Source organism: Siniperca chuatsi, linkage group LG17, assembly GCF_020085105.1.
Source record: "Siniperca chuatsi isolate FFG_IHB_CAS linkage group LG17, ASM2008510v1, whole genome shotgun sequence".
Taxonomy (NCBI): domain Eukaryota; kingdom Metazoa; phylum Chordata; class Actinopteri; order Centrarchiformes; family Sinipercidae; genus Siniperca; species Siniperca chuatsi.
The window spans coordinates 14,288,368-14,307,702 of NC_058058.1; the positions used below are offsets into that span (position 1 = coordinate 14,288,368).

The 19,335-nt window shown below is 40.3% G+C and overlaps 1 protein-coding gene across 7 annotated transcripts in view; it reads left to right on the top strand.

Moving 5' to 3' along the window:
• ripor2 (RHO family interacting cell polarization regulator 2) overlaps positions 1-19,335 on the top strand; it is a 68,712-nt gene that overhangs the window by 3,871 nt on the left and 45,506 nt on the right. For 2 of the 7 annotated variants that reach the window (XM_044170734.1, XM_044170736.1), the window contains exon 1: positions 2,135-2,547. The exons of 1 other annotated variant lie outside the window; for it this stretch is intronic. In XM_044170734.1, the coding sequence (XP_044026669.1) occupies positions 2,469-2,547 (79 nt within the window). In that variant the 5' untranslated portion in view covers positions 2,135-2,468. Of the gene's footprint in view, positions 1-2,134; positions 2,548-13,445; positions 13,670-18,246; positions 18,550-19,335 lie in introns of those variants that run through there. 4 more of the 7 variants (XM_044170740.1, XM_044170739.1, XM_044170741.1 and 1 more) reach the window with 3 other exon arrangements.

The following is a 19,335-nucleotide window of genomic DNA, read 5'->3' on the forward strand; positions in this document are numbered from 1 at the left end:
CAAACTGAACGGACTACTTAACTGAAGACAGTCTGAATCAGCGCAGAACAACATGGCGGCATGAACAGTGACACGTTCACTTACAGTAGCTTAGGGTCATTTGTGGAGGAAGAACAAGTATATTTTTTGAAATAATACAACTAATCAAGTAAAATATGTTCAATGGGGTAAGGTAAAAATTGTTTAGTTCACTTTTTTGATGGTTTTTAAAAAGTGATTTCCGTGAGTGTTCTGGGTTGTGGTGGCCAAAGCAGTCCCTGTTTTTAAGGATTTTTACTTCCAGTTTTTGACACTGTCACAGTTCTGGTTCCTGGTTCAGACCAACAGATAACATACAAACATATGTACACACACTGTCTCTCTAACGCACATAACCAAACACCTAATTGTAGTCTATTTTTCACATCCTCCTCTTCCTCAAGGACCTCAGACAAATAAGAGATTCTCTCATCCTATAAATTTGCAAACATCGCTGTTAACCCAACAAATTACACAAAACAGCTTTAAGTCCGCAGTGCATATGCTTCATAAGTATTCAGACCCCACATCCCACCTCCTGATAGATGTGGTGTATCTGAATTGTCTGGACTAGCCTCAGTGAAAATGAGTTTGTCTCCAGGTTCGCTCCCTTGAGTTTTGGCCTTAAAGTGAGGTGGCAGCAGGGGAGAGGAAGTCTGAAGGAACAGTGATAATGAATTGACTTGAGGCCTAGTTTCTATTTTGGTTGGGAATTGGTTTGTGTAAATGGTGTGTGAGTCAGAGAAACTGCACAGTGAACACAGATGGAGGCTTGGTGTGAGAAAGTGGAAGAAATTCTGTGTCTGGCTGCTTTTTTGACGTTTTCATCTTAGAATAAATTAAAGGTCAAAAAGAGACAAGACTGCATGTTACCAGTAATTTGGGACTGGACATGAAATGCTTGAGAGGCACTGGTAAGAGGCCTCCTGGAGATGGTGCAAAACTCTTAAAAAGTTGGTCTTCAAGTCATAAAGTAGAGTCACCCTACCCATGACAAGAATTTGGAGTTTGCTTGGTTCACAAGTTGCACCAAGTTTGCTTTGGGTGTACCAAACATGTCTCATTGACAAAGCTACAATGGCTGAAACTGAGGTCATTCTATGTCCAACATACTGTATATACAACAGCATTTTTAGCCAACCTAGCGACGTGGCTTGAATGCATTATAAATGATGGAAAATAGTTTACAAAAACAATCTCTACACAAGGTCCTCTTCAATCATATTTATATGATAAATCTCCACAGCAGCTACTGAGTGGACCTTGTGGATAGATTGTTTTTGTCAACAATAGAAAATACAATTAATATACATAGTGTGACAGCCTAAATCAATCTGATAATAAAACATTTGTCATTTCTGGCTACCATCTTTGTTTGGCTGAACAGAAGACTTGCAGCTTGGAAAACCTGTTAAAAATCTACTCTATTGTGCAGCTGGTGGAATATTTTTCATTCCAGCTGGAAATATCTTCAAAACGGCAATAAGTCGTGTCAAACAATCTGTGGAGTTCAGAATTTCGCTCAAATTTATGTTTCAAAAACACAGATGCTTACTGCAACTCTGTAACTCAAATATAATCCTCAATGCAAAAGGCCCAAATGTAGATTAGAAGAGAGGTACAGACAGAACCTCCCACTGTGTCCAAATCTGTCTTCTTCAGAGCAGGTAAGTGTGTTTATCCTGAGCAGCACCATGGAGACTTTCAACAGCAGCAGACGACACCAGACGTTATCAGCTCTGCTGAGGCCCCCTCAATGTGGGCCAAGTGAAAAAAATAGAAGGAGCAATCAGTGTGGTCCCATGATTCCTAGTGCGCTGTGAAGGAATGACAAGTATAGCCAGCCTCACATCTCACACACGTACACGTACATACAAACACACACATTTTCACACCCTTTTGCATGCCCTTGCTGGCTCAAAATACTGAATCTAATTATTCCTGTTAATTACCAGCCACTCCAGCTGACTCATGGTAGAGAGCCATACTGTGCATATGGACACACACACACGCGCGCACACACACATGCGCACATTTACTCACACAAGTGCTCTCAAAACAGCACACTCTCACTTCAGCTTTGCACAGGATGTTATGAAATAGCACTGTTGCTGAAACTTAGTGAAGGTCGCTGGGAGTCCTCTCTCTCACCCACACACACACACTTCACCTGGCACTTACACACTCACACACACATTCTCGTGCAGAGAGCTGAAGCTCAGCTCAAACCCAGTCCTCTGCAACTCGAGTGAGGAGCCTGCCGGTGATCGGACTGTCGCCTGAAGCGAAGAGGCCGAGCCGGCGTTGATTCAATTTTACAGCCCAGTCACTCTTTTTGAAGCTCTGATTAGTCAGCCGAGGGAGACGAGGGGGAGAGAAGAAGAAGAAGAAGAAGAAGAAGACGAAGAAGACAAAGAAGAAGACAAAGAAGAAGAAGAAGAGGAGTAGTGATGGCTATGACTGACATTGCAGAGGATGACCTGGACGAGATGATGCACGAAGAAGCGGAGGATGTCTTCTACGAGGACGGTAGGCTTGCCAAGAGTTAGTTGTAAAGTGTGAAAGCAGGCGTAGGTTTACAGGTGGGCTGCACGGCTGAACCGGCTGCTCGAGGTTTACAGTGAGGTCAGACTGGTTGGTTTGTGACTTGTGGTTATGATCGGGTTAGGAAGAGGGTAGAAGTGATGGCTGAATGGTGGCCCCTGGGGACTTGTTCTGCTGTGTAGGTGTGGTTGTTTGATGCATGGTTGAGTAGGCTCAGATACACACTGATGCTGAAAAATCACCACCAAAAACTGATTTATCTTACTGAAGAGTAAGAGTTATATCAGTTGTTGTTACATGCAATGATGTAACAATTAGTCAGTGTAATGAATCCTTGACTAATGAGGACTTCATGCTTTTTGTCTCCAGTTCCCCTTTGCAGGAGCTCTGTGCAGAGTTTGTTTATTGATTTTTAAACTTTTACCCTTTTTTAGAAAGCCGAGAGGAGCCGTGCCCTCTGCAGTGTGGGCGTTCTTGTATAACAGGCAGATGTTTTTAACCAAGCACTATGCACCACAAGAAAACCTTTTCAGCATATACTTTGTGTGAGTGTTTTTATTTTAAAACCAGCTGTAATCATAACTTACATTCAGTTGGATCCTGGAAAAGTGATGAGCAGTAGAATTACAGCAGGACCTGACTGATGATTATTCATAGGTAGAAGAAAAAGGAAAAAATGCAGACAAGAGACTGAGGGAGAAGTCAGGTTGTATAATATTTGAATATTGTTCTCTTTTTTGCAGCCATTTTGAACCATTATGAATAATGATGCTTCATAGATTGTCTCAGCTCTTATCATGACATTCTGTGTGTGTTTTTTGTGTTTAAAAGAGTATTTAGCATTGAACTTCTATAACAGTGTTGAACTTACGGTGGACAGTTAAAAAAAAATCGATGCAGCAGAACCAGAGAAATTGTCTTTTTTATTCCACCTGACACCTACAATACCCACAATGCAACTCAACCACTGACAGCTAGGTTGGAGATTTCAGTGTGTATGCTAGTAGCCTTGTGCTGCTAGCCTCAAGCAGAAATGAGGGGCGGGCTATAGCTGCTTGCATAGTACACATTAACACCAGTGTATTTATACATTTTAAGACATATTTAAGCTCCAAACAGGCTCTATGTGCTCTGCAGCAGCTCCACTGATGATGAGTGGACAGTGAGCTGGAGGATATTCCCAGATATTGCATCATTTGGTGTGTAATGTATGTTAATGCCTCCACTGACCCACTTCTGACTGAGATGCACCGATGGTAATGTGACGTTCCCTTTGAACATCAAAGCCAGGAGGTATGTAGTTAGATGACTCTCTGCAACAAACCAACCAATCACAGCGCACAGATTCATGTAGAGGTTGGCCAGCAGGCATCAGTGTGTTTATTCAGAGACACAGCTGAAGGTTGCAGAATATGGATAACTTTTATTTTCTGTTCTAATTAGCTCTTTGGATTAGTGATGGAAATTATACTGTGTGTTTTGTGTTGAATATTCAAGTGTTTCATTCTTATTGGTGCTGAATGCAAATTTACTACCACTGGCCTATTTTCTCTCTAAATCCTTAGTTTTCATCATTAGTAGTGGATTTGCAAATCTTTGAGCTTTTCTACCCACAACATTAGAATTCAGTGTTGAATGAACTCAGCTTAAAATATGGGATGTGTGATTTTGCGACAGTCTTACGTGGTGGTTCCCAAGCTGGGGGTCTAAACCCCACAAGGGGTCACAAGATGAATCCCATGGGTCGCCAGATGACTACCGAGGCAGGAAATACAGAAATTTATGATTATATTTTGGTTATTTCTTGTAAAATACTGAATAGAAATCACTCTTGAACTGAACCAGTCACAACTCAGGGACACACAACCTGTGATGAGCGCTCACAAGTACATGGCTTTGTATTAAGAGACTCAAGCTAAAAAAATAAAGACTAAAGGGGAACGCGCACTGGCAGGGTAATGGAGCGATGCATCAATTGAAGTCAATCACCACCGATGTGTGTTGCTCTTAAGAATCTACAGCATGCAACTTAGACACATCTCTGCTTGCTAACATGCTCACAATGATAATGCTAACATGTTTGGATTTAGCATATAATGTTTACTATGTTCATCTTATTTTAACATGTTAGCTAAACATAAAGTACAGCTGAAGCTGATGAGGATGTCATTACTTTTGCAATCAAAGTATTGGACAAATTGAGATTTTGATCTGATGATGGTGCTAGATAAAATGATAAGGGATCATCAATTCATCCTGAGGGGGACATGAATGTCTGTACAAAATGTCATGGCAGTCCATCCAATATCTGTTGAAATATTTCACTCAGTACCACAAAAGTCAACCTCATAGAGGATCATTAAAGTCATTAAGATACATCATCTGGAACCTTGAATATCTGTACCAAATTTTGTGTCATTCAGTATTGTAGATATTGATATATTTCACTGGATAAGTGAAAACTTTGACCTGTTGGTGGTGCTAGATGAAAAAGTCACCAACTACACCATGAATGTATGTACTATAATGTAATATTTCATGGAAATCCATCCATGAGTTGCTGAGATATTTCAGTTTGAAAGGTTTTAAAACCACTGATCTCATGTCATGTAATAATGTTTTTGATGGTGTTGGCAGTGTAGAAATTAAATATTAAGTGAACAATACAGACCATAAGGCAAGTAACAGACATCACACTTTGTATTACTACAACTAAAACCTACATGTGGCACTGACTTCAGAGTTACTGTAATAAAAAAGGAGTGTATCAGATGTCTTTGCTGTCATCTCTTCAGTCCCAGAGACAATAGGTTGTATATGGAATATTTACTCTAATTTGTCATGCTTTTGCTGCTGCGCTGAACTGAATTATGACTGAAGGAGCACTACTTTTAGCCTGAAATGTCAGAATGCCTGAATAGAGCAAATACACAGCAACAAGCTCACTTTCTCCTCCCTTTTTTTCTGCCCCTGCTCCTTACTCACACTCAATGAGTCCACGTCAGGTCATATGAATTAGCAAAAAGCCTTGGTTAGCTTTACTCAGTGGGAACAATGTGTTTAGCTTCATCCCCGACTCAGTCAATGCTCCCTCAAAACAAAAAGCAGTTACTTTGCAGAAATCTTAAAAGGGACTCCTGGTGGGTGGATTGCCCTTTTCAAGCCATGACATTTGGGGCACATGTTGACCGGATTGTACCCTTTGTATTTAGAAATGTGGTTCATACATATACACATTTTACCACAGAGGTCTGAGTATACTGGAGTAGTCAGTATTAGTGTCTGGATTAAAGATGTTGTTCACCCAGAATACAAAAACATATTCCCTCGCTCACTTTTAGAAGTATCTACTAGGCATGCAGATATTGATGGGTTTTATTTTGTACAGGTTTTGAGATATGGTGAGGTCTATGGATTATGGATGGATGTCATTTTGCAATGCTGTGAGCACCACAAACAACGTTTACCTCCATTGTGGGGTGGAGGTAGCCTGGTTCCAGACCTCTAAATCGCTGCCCACATCATATTTATTCAGCATTCATGTAGGTCTGGTGTTGTGCCCAAATCAACCAAACCAAGCGTTAAGGGCAGGATTTTCATTAGAATTTTCATTAGGGATGTTATCTTTCTTCATAGCAAGCTAGCTACCAAGCTACCTTCATGAAAAATAGCATCAGAAAACAGCAACAAGCGTGGATGGGATTGATGCAGAGTACAAGTTGTACCATTATAAGTTCATGTAGAGACATAACAACTCAATCAACAAATTTATATAAAATTATGTAAAAGCCCAAGCTTCCAGCGTGGTTCTCTCTCTTCCCTGCAACCCCTTTTGCTTTTGTTTGGCTTTTGTTTTAATTTTATTTATCTTGCACTTAGTTTCTCAGGTTACTGGGATCACGAGGCAGTTTTGTAGCCAACATAAGTTTCAATAAAAACAAAGATTTTCCATTGAAAAAAGCAGCTATAAATAACATGCATCTCGAAAGGTTTGATGACAGGCTCTATGATCACAGGAACAGAGTATCAGCTCGCCCCTGATGATTACCCATGAGCCCCTGCAAAATCACCTCTGCACAAACACCCACCTGACCTGAACGATTCAATTTAATTCAGTTCAGTTTTATTTATATACTGCAAATCATAACAGAAGTTATCTCATTGCACTTTTCATATAGAGCAGGTCTAGACCGTACTCTTTATAATTTTATTAACAGAGACCCAACAAATCCCACCATGAGCAAGCACTTGGCAACATGGCAAGGAAAAATTCCCTTTTAACAGGCAGAAACTTTGAGCAGATCCGGTGGGCGGAGAGAGAGGGGGAGAGGGCAGAGAGAAAGAGAGCAGGAGGAACAAGAACATACAGTAGCACAATGCAAGTTCCACATAGAGATGTAAAAGTAATAGTAATGGTAGTGGTAGTGGTAATAATATTAATATTAATAACGATAATAATAGCAATAATATTCAATATCATATGATTCTATTAAGATCTTACAGAAACTACAGCCAAAGCCCTTAAGTGGTTTTACACACAAGTTAACACAAACACAACTCTGCTTTATTCCCTTGTCATTACACTTAACCACATGTACACACATGCACAGCCCCCTTTCTTGAAACATATCTCAGAAAAAAATGACTGAAACAAAGATATCAGTAAAAGTGCACAGCAGCTTCACTGAGACCAAAATTAACACAATGGCTTCTTTAACTCCTTCTTCCTACTTATGAGTAATTCAAAGGGCCTGATTTTGCTCTGCTAATCTACTCATGTGGTTAGCAGCAGACTAAGAAAACAGTTTGCCAAAACAAAGTACAAGTGAGTAGTGTGTCCAGAAAGAGAGCCGCAGTAGTAGGGCTTTAATGACAGTAAAAAACATAGGTGAGTATGAGATCGATGGTGCCATGGTTGGAATGAAGCGTTGGTGTTTGGTGTCTAAATAAACCCGCGTTTGACTAACTGGGTCAAGTCAGAAAGCATGACAGAGCTGCTTTCAGTCACAAGTGAGAAGTTCCTAGAAATGGAGGCACCCTGAATTATAGTTATGCTCAAGAACCACATAGGAAATAACTCATGAGAGTCTATTAAACGTATTATATGTTGGTGCTTTGCAGTTTTATGTATGTTAAACTGAACTAAATACTGTCATTTAATACAGTTGTGGCTTAGGCTGTAGTGCTGGTTTTGGAAAAGTTGACCCGCTCCGATGCAGGAATGTTTTGTATTGTTCCTGTTCCTTGTGCAATGGGATGCGTTTCCACTCTTCCCCTGGCTACCAATTACATGATAAAACCACTAATTGGTGGGCTCAAAAGCTATTGTTTGTTTATTTTGGGGGTGTTTTGGTTTGGTTTTTGAAAACTTCTTCTGGCACAATGACATGTCAATCACTCAGATTTTCTGGGAGTTTTCCATTCAGCCAATGTTCCTCGACAGATTTAGAGAATGTAAATAAATCCTGAGGGGACAGGTGTATGTAGACTAATGGTGTGATGTGATACGACACCTGAATGGGGTTTAAGCTTTCAGTTTTCACCTGTGCTCTTTAAGCCTTTGCTCCAGACTTTGCCAAAGGGGGTTTCTTTAATGTTCTCAGCTAAACAACACCTGAGATTTAAGGAATGAACAAATAAACTAGAGTATGTTAGGGCATGACACAACATGAAGGTTTATTTAAAAGAAGGCATGTCACAAACACTACATTTTGGTCTCATTTCCAAAGTGAAGGACCTTTTCTTGCAGGAAGTGGTTGTAGCATTCCTCAGGTAATAAAAGAAACAAGGACTGAGTCACATACATTAACTATATAGCTCTGGCTAATAGCTACGTATATAGCTAGGTCTTTGTTTACACAACATTAATAGGCTTTCATTTAGTTTGTTTCGTGTTTTTAAACAGCATACACCTCATTTTAGTAATTTTGAGTAACATTACACATGTAAAAATTAGTAAAAAATAAGGGATAACACATGAAATATCCAACTTTGCTAGCTTACAAGAATGACTAATGTTAGCTAGCGTACTTACGTATAGCAAGTGACTTTCTTGAGATAAAATATCTTTCAAAGAGAGATTCTCATTAGTAACAGTAAATTACTATACAGTACCTTTTTAGAATATAATAGTACTATATGGCACTCTGTAAGGCAGAGGACCGATATCTCCAAAACTCAGCAACGCACACCAAAACAATCTAGAAATATAAATAACACAGGTAAGAGGAAAAATATGTAATTTTGATTTGGGGGTGAACTGTCCCTTTAAAGGTGGGGTATGCGATTATGGAAAAATCCAATACCATGGCAAATACCATGATATAGAGGGAAAAACGACACAGCAAGGAATGTAGGCCTAACTAACGTTAGCTAAGTTGTAGGTTAGCAAACTGTCCCTACAGTTGCTGCTGTGAAGCTAACAGCCAGAGACAGTGCCGCTGCTAGCCATTTTGGTGCCCTAAGCATAATTCCTTTATTATTCGCCCGAACAACCGGACGGACCATCCGGCGCGCGGGGGCACTAGACTACAGCAATTATTAAATATCTTTCTTGTTCCCCCTTTTTTGTTACATATACATAGCTAAAATGTGCCTAATATTTCTATAGGCTAATGAAATAATACCAGCATTTAAAAAAAAAATTTCATTAGGCTATTTTTGGTGCCCCCTCAGCACTTGGTGCCCTACGCACAGTGCGTGATGCGCGTGGTGGGAGCGGCGGCGCTGGCCAGAGAGGATGAGACGGTTTCCCAGAGCCAGCACAGCAGCTCCAGACAGCGATACTCACAACTCTCCTGCTGCTATAGCTAACATCACAACAACAGCATATCTTGACAAACTAGAAAGTAAGCTGAATGTCCGTGGGCAAGTCATTTAACGTTTCTTGACACACAAATCATGGCTGGAACTGTGTTGTGTGGCTCTGTCCGAGTCACTTTGTTTATTTCCCATTTACAGAGCCAGGGCTGTGTACAAACACCAGATTTATTTTCAGCGCACACACAGAATGGACAGCTAGTGGACCGTGAGTAGATAGTCGCTGAATTTGACAAAAAGACGTGTATTGGATTAGAATCGCATATCCCACCTTTAAATCCAAAGGTTTGTACATTACAGCCACACAATCACATCTGTATTTCATTTTATGGAGTAATGAGTACGTTATAACCAAACCAAACTTCATATGAGCTTTGAGGAGATCTCATAATGTTATCAGGCTGATGACATGAAATTTATCTCAAGTCTACAGTACAAGCTTTCAACTCTTGCCCAGAGGGTGAAACAGGACACTCACCACACACATACTCACACAGGGCATTAGCATGATATACAGAGCTCACGGAGAAGGCTGCAAGACTAGAAACCAGGTCAAATTTCACAAATCCATTTCTCCCTCAGTCTCTTGTCTGTACTTGTCTTGTGTGGCAAACCCCAGGAAACAGTATCCTCCTCTGAGCCGAAAGCTGCCAGGGAGGTGATTTATCAGCACCATCTAATAGCTTAGTATTTATATAGAGAGATACAAGAAACAATTGTAAAAGGTGTTTGACAAAGAATTAGAAGGTATTAGAGACACTGAAAAGCCATTCAACCTGCATTTCAAACTGTTTTGGGTTGCATCTTAACCAAGGTTACAAAAGATTTACATTTAAGTTATTGTTTGGACCCCTTAAACAGTTATTTTCAACTCTGTTATGCTCTTGATTTACAGTTTACATAGTTGATTGAATTTGATTGGACAACATGTTGTCTAGCAACCTTTTTGACTTCTGTCTTTACTTATGCAACCCTATTTAGTCAAATCACTAGTTTGAAACTAGCTGGTAGTTTCTAAGAACTACCACTAAGGACTTTACACACAAATTTAGTGATTTATCTGGTGCAACTCAATCCAGATGAGAATCAATACAAAAAAATGTAGTTGAGCAGTTTTTACCTCATGGCAACAATATTGACAAGCATCTTAATATCCAGTGGGTCATTTTACTATAATGTAAGGCATGTCTTGTCAAGGCGAGTCAATGTTAAACCCTCTAAAACAGGAACTAAATATTTCTGGGGAAATAAAGTAATGTCTATTTCCTGGTAATGAAGAATGATTTGGTAATGTGATACAGTTGTTTATTGGGTTTTAGCTCTGAAAACTGACTTGCTCAGACGTTAGAGAGCTCAAAGGAAACATCGCCCATGAACATGGATTTTTGTTGAATCTTAACTCTCAATAATAACTTCAAGATCAAATGTGGACTTGTTTACACTAAGAATTTAGCATAAAATACCTTTATATCCAAAGATATTTTCCAGATGCAAACCCTTATATTTCTGAACATGACTCTACTTTAATTTATTTTTTAGACTATATTAGCTACAATTCAAATGGATGCCATAATTATAGCTAACTTAATGAACTCTCCCTGCAGCAAAGCAGTGTTTTCAGTGCCGGAGTGTTATGGTCTTGCCAGGAAATAATTCAATTAGTGTTTATTACAGTCTGTCAACTTGAGCTCAACTTTTATGCATTGCAAATACAGTAACACCCTCCTCCCCACGCTGTCAATCAAACAATTGGTTTATCAGTGGTGTTGTGATCATTTATGTGATTCAGTGGAAGTGTGTATCTGTTCTCAGAGCTGCAGTGGACATAGGGACAGGAGGGGCAGAGTTAGAGCTAAAGAGGTCACTGCTAGAGGTTGGAGAATGATGTAAAACTGACTTGATCTACTTGCCCTACAATAAAACACGAACACACTGACCCACTCCTCTGCAACCTCGTACACACACATAAGCATTGTCTTCCATCACATTCACACACTGACAGTCCACCCACACATACACCTCCACTGTCTGTCCACAGCGATACAACACACTGAAGAACATGACAGTACTGTAATTTGTGCGTCAGTGGCCGCTCTGTGTTGGGAATAGCTGTGACCTGAGGGGACCCACTGTAGCTGGAATATTACCGCTCCGCATCTCCCTCTTCCTGCTTCTGACAGTTGGCTCCACTGACCTACTTTTGCCAAAAGACTCAAACTATTATTATTTTCTGCTGTTTTTACTAAAAAAAGGAGAGAAAGAATAAAAGGGAAGGCTAAAAGAGACGAAAACATTCTTTGCATCAAGGTAACTTTTTAATGGTGCAACATCAAGTAAGCCAGATGATGCAAGAGCAGAAATCTTTCTTTCTTTGCAGACATGTCTTTAAGTGTAAACTCAACTCAGTTGTTTGGTCACAGATGTTTACATGTGGCTTATATCTAAGATGGCAGTTTCACCGTACTGCTAACCTTTCCTTTACAATTTCCATGCGGTTACCATGACAATTTGTGCTCCAGGCAACATTGGGTGTGCAAGGTTTACACTCAGTGGTTTGGAACCTCTTTCACAATGAGGTAATCCTGTTTAAAGCGTGAAACGTAACAGACCACCCATGACTCTTCATAGAGGGGTAATCTGAAGGAAGATTGGAGATCAAGTTTTGCTCTACAGTGGGAAGCTGGTCACAAGTGTTTTACTATTTTTATAAGTTCTGAAATTTCTAAGAAGCAAGCTTACATTTATAGTTGACTGTTTAAGACTTGTGCTCTATGCCAGCATCACTTTTGTTCAGTTGACATACACCCAACAGTAAGATGTTTCTAAAAACTCCAGCTCTTTATGTCAGTATAGTTAAGATACAGTTATGCCAAATCATAAATAACAGAAGTACATCCAACCTTGAAATTAAAGCGGCATTAATTAATTAATTCATTCATTTTTTGGCTACTTAGGATCAGAGCAAAATGCTGAAAACACAACATATTATCACATTTAAACTTGTTATGGCTGACTCTTTGCACATCCAGCAGATATGGTGCAACATTAGCATTCATTTGCAGTTGTGTTTCTGCTCACCTGATGAATCTAAGTCCAATATTCACTCTCCTTTTAGCTCTGTCTCTGTCTCACATATCTGGCTCTTTTGCTGCTACGTATTTGACTTTCTTCACCAGCTAGTTGCAAACATTTCTACTGTTGGGCAAGTAGCCTATATCAAAGCTTTTGTTGCTGAAAATGGCTACCTGCTTAAAACAGGGCTGATCAGAGTGGAGTTTGCAAGCCTGAAAACCAAAACAATTAACTAAAGCAGGCTAAAAAGCTAAAAAAGAAAAAATTAGCCCAGCTTTAAAATATACAACTAGTCAGAAACTTTAATAGAAAACAGTTAAGAAGGAAGGAGTAGAAAAAAATCGCATCACATTTCACATGTCTTTGCTTTGTGAGGTCTCTGTACATAGCGGCTGGTGAAATGATATTGTTGGCACACACCTGCAGTCTGCAGGCCTATGACGTGCCTCCAAACCCCTTGGGGGAGAGACTCTACCTGCAACAAGTAACCTCTCATTACAGACCAAAGGAGCCCCAGCATGGAGCTGTGCCACAGGGCAGTATACAGCCTGTAATTGGTTCACCTCTGTTGAGACACACAGAATAATATGCAACTTTGTACAGAAGCTTTTCATGTACCAGTTAAGCAATACAGTAAACACACCTGTGTATTCAGAGCTTTATACACACATACAGTACACTGTGTGTTTCTTTATGTCCCTGCTGTAAACAGAAACTAAAGTTTGAGTTGACAATGTCAGAATTTTACTTGGATTCAAGTTCGGCATTTACAACTAGGGAAGTCCAACAATGAGTCAACCTTAACAGGACTGGTAACTGGAGAAGAGGCAACATTTTCTCTGACATTTTAGTGCCACACACTCTCACTCTGACACACACACACATACACATTGTCAGCTGTGCCTGTACATCCCTTTGCCTTGACCTTCCTCCCCTCCAGTCATGTGGCCTCTCGGAATCATCCCAGTTTAGTGGTCAAATGTTGTCAGGCAGAGACGACGAAAATCTTTAGGGGAAAAGAAAAAGAAAAGGAGTAAAATAAAGATTCTGAGTGAAGGACATAAATGCTTAACTGAATAAAGCAGAGAAGAATTGGAGGTAGAGCGAGTGACAGAAGGTGTTTCAGTGCCACGCTGCATGCGGAGCAGGCGATCGATGGCGGTGAGCAACAGCAGTTGTGGCTTGTACAGAAGGAAAGGAACTGCTCTGCTGGGAGGTCAGTGGGTTGGTTTCATTCAAACATTTTGTGTACGAATGGGTTTATGAATGGGCACACACACCTGCGTACATACTGTTTATACAGTATATACCCAAAGATCTACAGTTACTGTTTATATAGTTGGTTGAACAGAGAGCGGTAAACAGATCTGAGTGGGTTTTATTGAGGGTCATGAATATTCTGCAAAAGTCACAAAGTGAACAACATTTCAATAAAGTCCTTCATCTTGAAAAAGTATGTGTTAGTAAGTAAGTGCAGTATAAATAAAGTGAGTGTGCTGGACCACATCAGAAATGGAGGGAGGAAAGTTTATTCAGTTTATTTGGTGAAGCAATCCTCTCTGGAATTGTCAGAAATGTTTTTTTTATCCACGGTGTCCAAGGAAAAGAAAACAGGGTTTCTGGCATGATTTTGAAATTTTGGAAATTGCACACATTTTAGAATTAGTGAAGTTGCAGATATTATATGATGGGATAGGGATTGTCAGATTGTCCACAGTCTGCCACTGTGTTCTTGGTTGCGTATGGTATGCAAATACTATAGATCTTCTGTAACAATATGGATATAGAATTTCTAACATATATTGTTATATAGTTGTATGTTACAATAAAAATATATTTTTTTAAAGGTGATAAAGTACTTTCATTTCATCGTGATTTTAAATGTATATTTGGACCGAAAACAGGAAAAAGGACTACCACAGGAAGATGGACAATACAGAACTGACATTAAAGTTATGATCTTGAGTTAATAAAAATGCACAGCGTTACTGAGAATATTCTTGAGAGGATTAGAGCCGTTGATGCAGATTAACCCAATGCCAAATTACCTGTTGCTGTGATTTTGATTGGCAGCTGCTATAAATAGTTGGCTATGTATATGTGTGGGTGTTGTGCACACTGGTTCTTCAGTAAATATAGCCGCTAGTCAGGGCCTGTTGATGACAGCCATAATTACAGGCTGAGCTGTTCAGCAGCTGAGAGTCTAGGAGGAAGAGAGAGGGGTGTGTCTGGGTATGCGCACAAGTGTGTGTGTGTGTGTGTGTATGTGTGTGTGTGTGTGTGTGTGTTAGTGCTAGCTGAGGGGATTATGGAAACCCTTCAGAGTTCTCTGAATATGTTCTGCCCAGCATTTAATAGTAAAATGTACAGAGGAATGTAGGATGCAGAGTGATTAGAAAGTGATGTTTGACATTACAGTTGAAGTATGACTCCTGAAAGAACATAAAAGAGTGGACCAATCAGAGTCACAGTTAGAGAAAGGAACTGGGACAGAAAAGGACTGGTATGAGGTCAGTTTGGTTGAGGTGTGTGACTGAATGTATTTGGCAGCCTCAGGTGGGAAAGCTCTCTGATAGTAGAACATGTGGAGCTGCTGCTGCTAATTGTTTGAGCTTTAAGGGACTATGTGGAAGGAAAAGGCCCCCAAAAGTCGACTGCTATTTTGTTGTATTTTGTTTAAAGGAATAGTTTGACATTTTGGGAAATACACTTATTTACTTTCTTACCGAGAGTTAGATGTGAAGATTGATACCACTTTCACGTCTTTCTGTTAAATATAAGACTACAGCCAGCACCTGGTTAGCTTAGCTTAGCATAAAGACTAAAGGGAAACAGCCAGCCTGTCTGCATACCAGCACCTCTAAAACTCACTAATTAACACAATATATCTTATTTGTTTAATTCACACAAAATTGAAGTGTAAATTCGACATATTGTGGTTTTACGGGGGGTTATGTGCTGGACTATTTCTTGGCCTGGCACAGTGTCTTCCTGGAGTCTTGCCATTCCTGTGAGGTTGCCAGGCAACAAGTGGAGACTCAAGGAAGTGATTCTGCCTGTCCAAAACATAGTCTCAGTCTCAATCTTCTCATCTCACTCTCAGCAAAAAAGCAAATAAGCAAATCATTTCACAAAATGTTGAACTATTCCTTTAAAGGACTTTGAGTGAAGGGGGAGGACTTAAAAGTACTATTTTTCTGCTGCATTTGGTTTCAAACTTTCACTGCCTCTACAACCCTGTCTTTCATTCATTTTCCTCTTTCTGGCTCTTCGTGTACCTCTGCCTCTTGCTCTGAATCTGTATTAATTTCTCTTTCTTTACTTTCTTCTCTCTCCATCATCATCTTTCTCTCTACGCATAGCTTTCTGTATTGCCTCTCATCTTTACACCACTTTATTCCCAGCTTCAAGCCCATCACTGCCAATTTAGCATTTATGACAGCATACTGTATCTCATCGATCCCCTACCAACAGCCATCTGAGGACAGCTGTCTCATTGTTTCTTCTTGAGTGAACATGAAAGTTCATTCTTGACCTTGGAAATTGTAGTTTAAAAAATAAGCTTAAGGTCCATTATAGCTTTTCCCAAAGATTACATCTCATGCTCTACCTCAGTTTGCTCAGTTGTCATCATGTTACCTAAGTATAGAGCTTCTTCTTGAGTCTTTCCATCCTTTCAGCACTTATACAGTGTCTCACAACAACTACATTCCCAGCATTGAAACCATTTCACCTCATTTATATTGCCAGCTTTTCTCATCGATTCCTAAGCAACAACCCTGTGAGGAAAGCTTTCTCATCGCTGTCTTGTTTTTTGGGGGGGAAAGTTATCAGTATCCTAATTTTGGCACTTTGTCAGCAAAGATGATTTCTCTCAAAATTGAAATCACAAAGTTTATTTTCATGTCAATTCTTTGCTCACACTAAGACGAAGGACCAGAGGTGAAAAATCCCGGAACCTTCCCTTTAAGATTAATCATATCAATGAGTCATTATGAAATCCCTTCCTCTACTGATACCAAACTGATGGATTAAAAGGGACAAGCCATTTTCTGCTCCCTTTGCTTCTTCTTGCTGAATTGGATTTGTATGGAGGGCAATTATGCTGGCAGGAGCACTTCAAGACGCGTCACTCTAAATAATACCAAGTTGTCTCACAGAAATGTATTTTCTGTCTGCCCTCATAAAGCAGCACCTGTGTGTTTCACGCTGTTTATAGCTCCTAAAGATGGAGGTTTGTCTTTTCCATGGTTCCCTTCCATGTAATTCAATTCCAGGGGAAAGCAATCGCTGTAAACCCACTTGAGGCGAACGGATTGGACAGGCAATTTTGAAAAAGCCCTTGTTGTTAAACTGTGTAATCACAGATAATCACACGTGTTCACAACCTGCCAATACATTTACAAGGACAAATAAAACTTCTTTTTCATGCACTGGTAAAACGCTTCAGAATGAGTCAGGTCGTACTGTACCTCTGCATAAAGTTGGGTTTAACGTCCAAGTGAACATGAAAGGTCTAAATTTAAACCCACAAGACTGAAAAGGTATGAGCTCTTGCTCCTAAAAATGGCCCTGCTGCTGTCCAGAGTGCAAGGGCAAAGAGAAATGTTAGAGATAGTGCATAAGGTGACAGCTGGTTAGATCTGGTGCTCAGACGTGGATTCGCCCTGCAAGCCGGACTGGTGTGCAAAGAGAACAGAGAAGGCGCAGCTAATGCCTGTAGCAATACAACACAGACTACAATGTATGTGTGTCACAATAATTGGCACAAACATATCTTTATACAACTTATTAACATATGAATGTAAGACAAAATAAAAACCAAATCATATAGAGAAAAAGTAGGAATACTCTCAATTCATGGTCGAATTAACCCAGGCGCAAAATTTTTGCTGTTGAGCCCCTATTGACCATCCATCCCTCACCTCCCACCCTCTGTGCATTGTGTATGTGCCAGGTTTCCATTAGATACACTGAACACAGCAGACTGTACATGGAAGCTTGACCGTATACCGAGAGACCAACAAAATACTTGTATAGTGGAATAATACTGCCAGGTCCCAGGTTTTCTGTGTGTCTGTTGTCTGTCTGAACCATCCTAGTTAATATTGTACTTTAGTGGTCAAATTCTTAAATAAATTTTAACCTCAATAAGCAAAAAACAGCTGACACGCAGTAAACTTTGGACTTTTGCGGCCCACGGGGCAGTTCATTGTTTCGGCTGGTTGATAATCCAGCCTTGTCCAAATTCATTTAAAGAAAGAAATTAACAGACTTGGTGTCAAGTTGGTTTGGGGGGGGTACTTGAACTCATGCCCTCAGTATCAGTATTAAAAACCTGGCTATGGCCCTATGTGTGTGTGAGAGTGTGTGTGTTTGTTTCTGCTTGTCAAGAAAATAGGGAGAGAGAGAGAGTACGTCCATAGGTACTGTGGACTAGGTACTAAGATTTTCTATTACTGTTAATGTTCTTGTTTATTTCCTCATGGAAAAGTACATGTTCATTAATATGTACTTTATCTTTGTCAGTAGCGCAACTCTGAAATTCATACCAATAAAGCTCATTTGATTTGCTTTTACGAGACAGACAGACAGACAAAGAGAAAGAGACATGGCATACGCCAAGCTTGATTCATGCTACACCCCCACACACACACACACACACACACACACACACACACACACACACACACGCACGCTTACACACGTACACACACAAGGGTGCGTTGGGGCTGACCCCGCCCTCCCAGTGACATCCCGAGCTTCTCATTGGCTCTCCGTTGTTCAGGAGGAGCGCTGCAAACACAAACTGGAATGTGAGTGAGGGGGCTCAGTGTTTGCTCTGGACGGCCGCTGCATCGAGTCTCACCAGGGGACAAACGTCGAACAACCATCGCTCATCTGGGTGGCTGGTTCCTCCTTGTTGGGACGTGGAGATTCTTTCTTTTAATTTACATCGCGATCAGCAGCAAGACCTCTTGCGTTAGAAGCGAAAACATACTTTTCCTTTTTATTATTTTTTACGCATGGATGGAGAGGCGCAGGTAGACGGGCAGAGTCGCCACTGAGGAGCCACTCTTGTGAAGTTTTGCAGAGGTAAGTTGAAGCTTCGTCCAGTGCAAGTCACATTAAAGCGCAAAACGGTCATTAAAATGGGCTTGTGAGGTGCACTCATTCAGATTGAAGCTGTGGGGGGAGAGCTTGTTCTCCGGGGCAGTAGGTTAGTGGATCACAGCGATGCGAGAAACTCATCTCACCAAGGATGCAACTCATTGAAGGATAAACCCACATAAACCACCGATATTTTCATTTTAGGTCTTTTCTGAAAGTATAGGTCAGATCACTGTTTTAATACACGAAACTGAACACCAAAATAGCAAAAATGTTAATTACAGAGATTTTAAGTATTTTCAGTCAGTCCTTTTGACAGATGATGATGTTGTGAGTAATGTCTTGCCTTTAAGTCGCGTTGTGTTTCCTATAGACACGTGATATAAGTTTAAATTGGGGGAAATGATTGTGAAGCTTCTGTCACTGTGTTTATGTGTGTGTCCATGCATGTGGGTGTGTGCCTTCCTGAGAGACAGAGTGCAAAAGGACACACACACACACACACTCGTGAGGCGCATGTGAAACGTGAGAAAATCAGGTCAGTGGTTTTTAAAATGCCCCTCCATGTTTGTTGAGGATGGAGGTCAAAGGGCATCAGTCTTTTGTCATGTCTTGTACTCTGGATCTTCCAGCTGAACCGGAGCAGATAAACATGGCAGCAGTACTGAAGAAAAACTGCCTGTTTGTGAAGTGAGCAGCCTTGATTGTTCTGTCAGGAGATATCTCCAGTTGGTAGTGCTTTCTACCTGCCAGATGGTCTGCAAATCATTC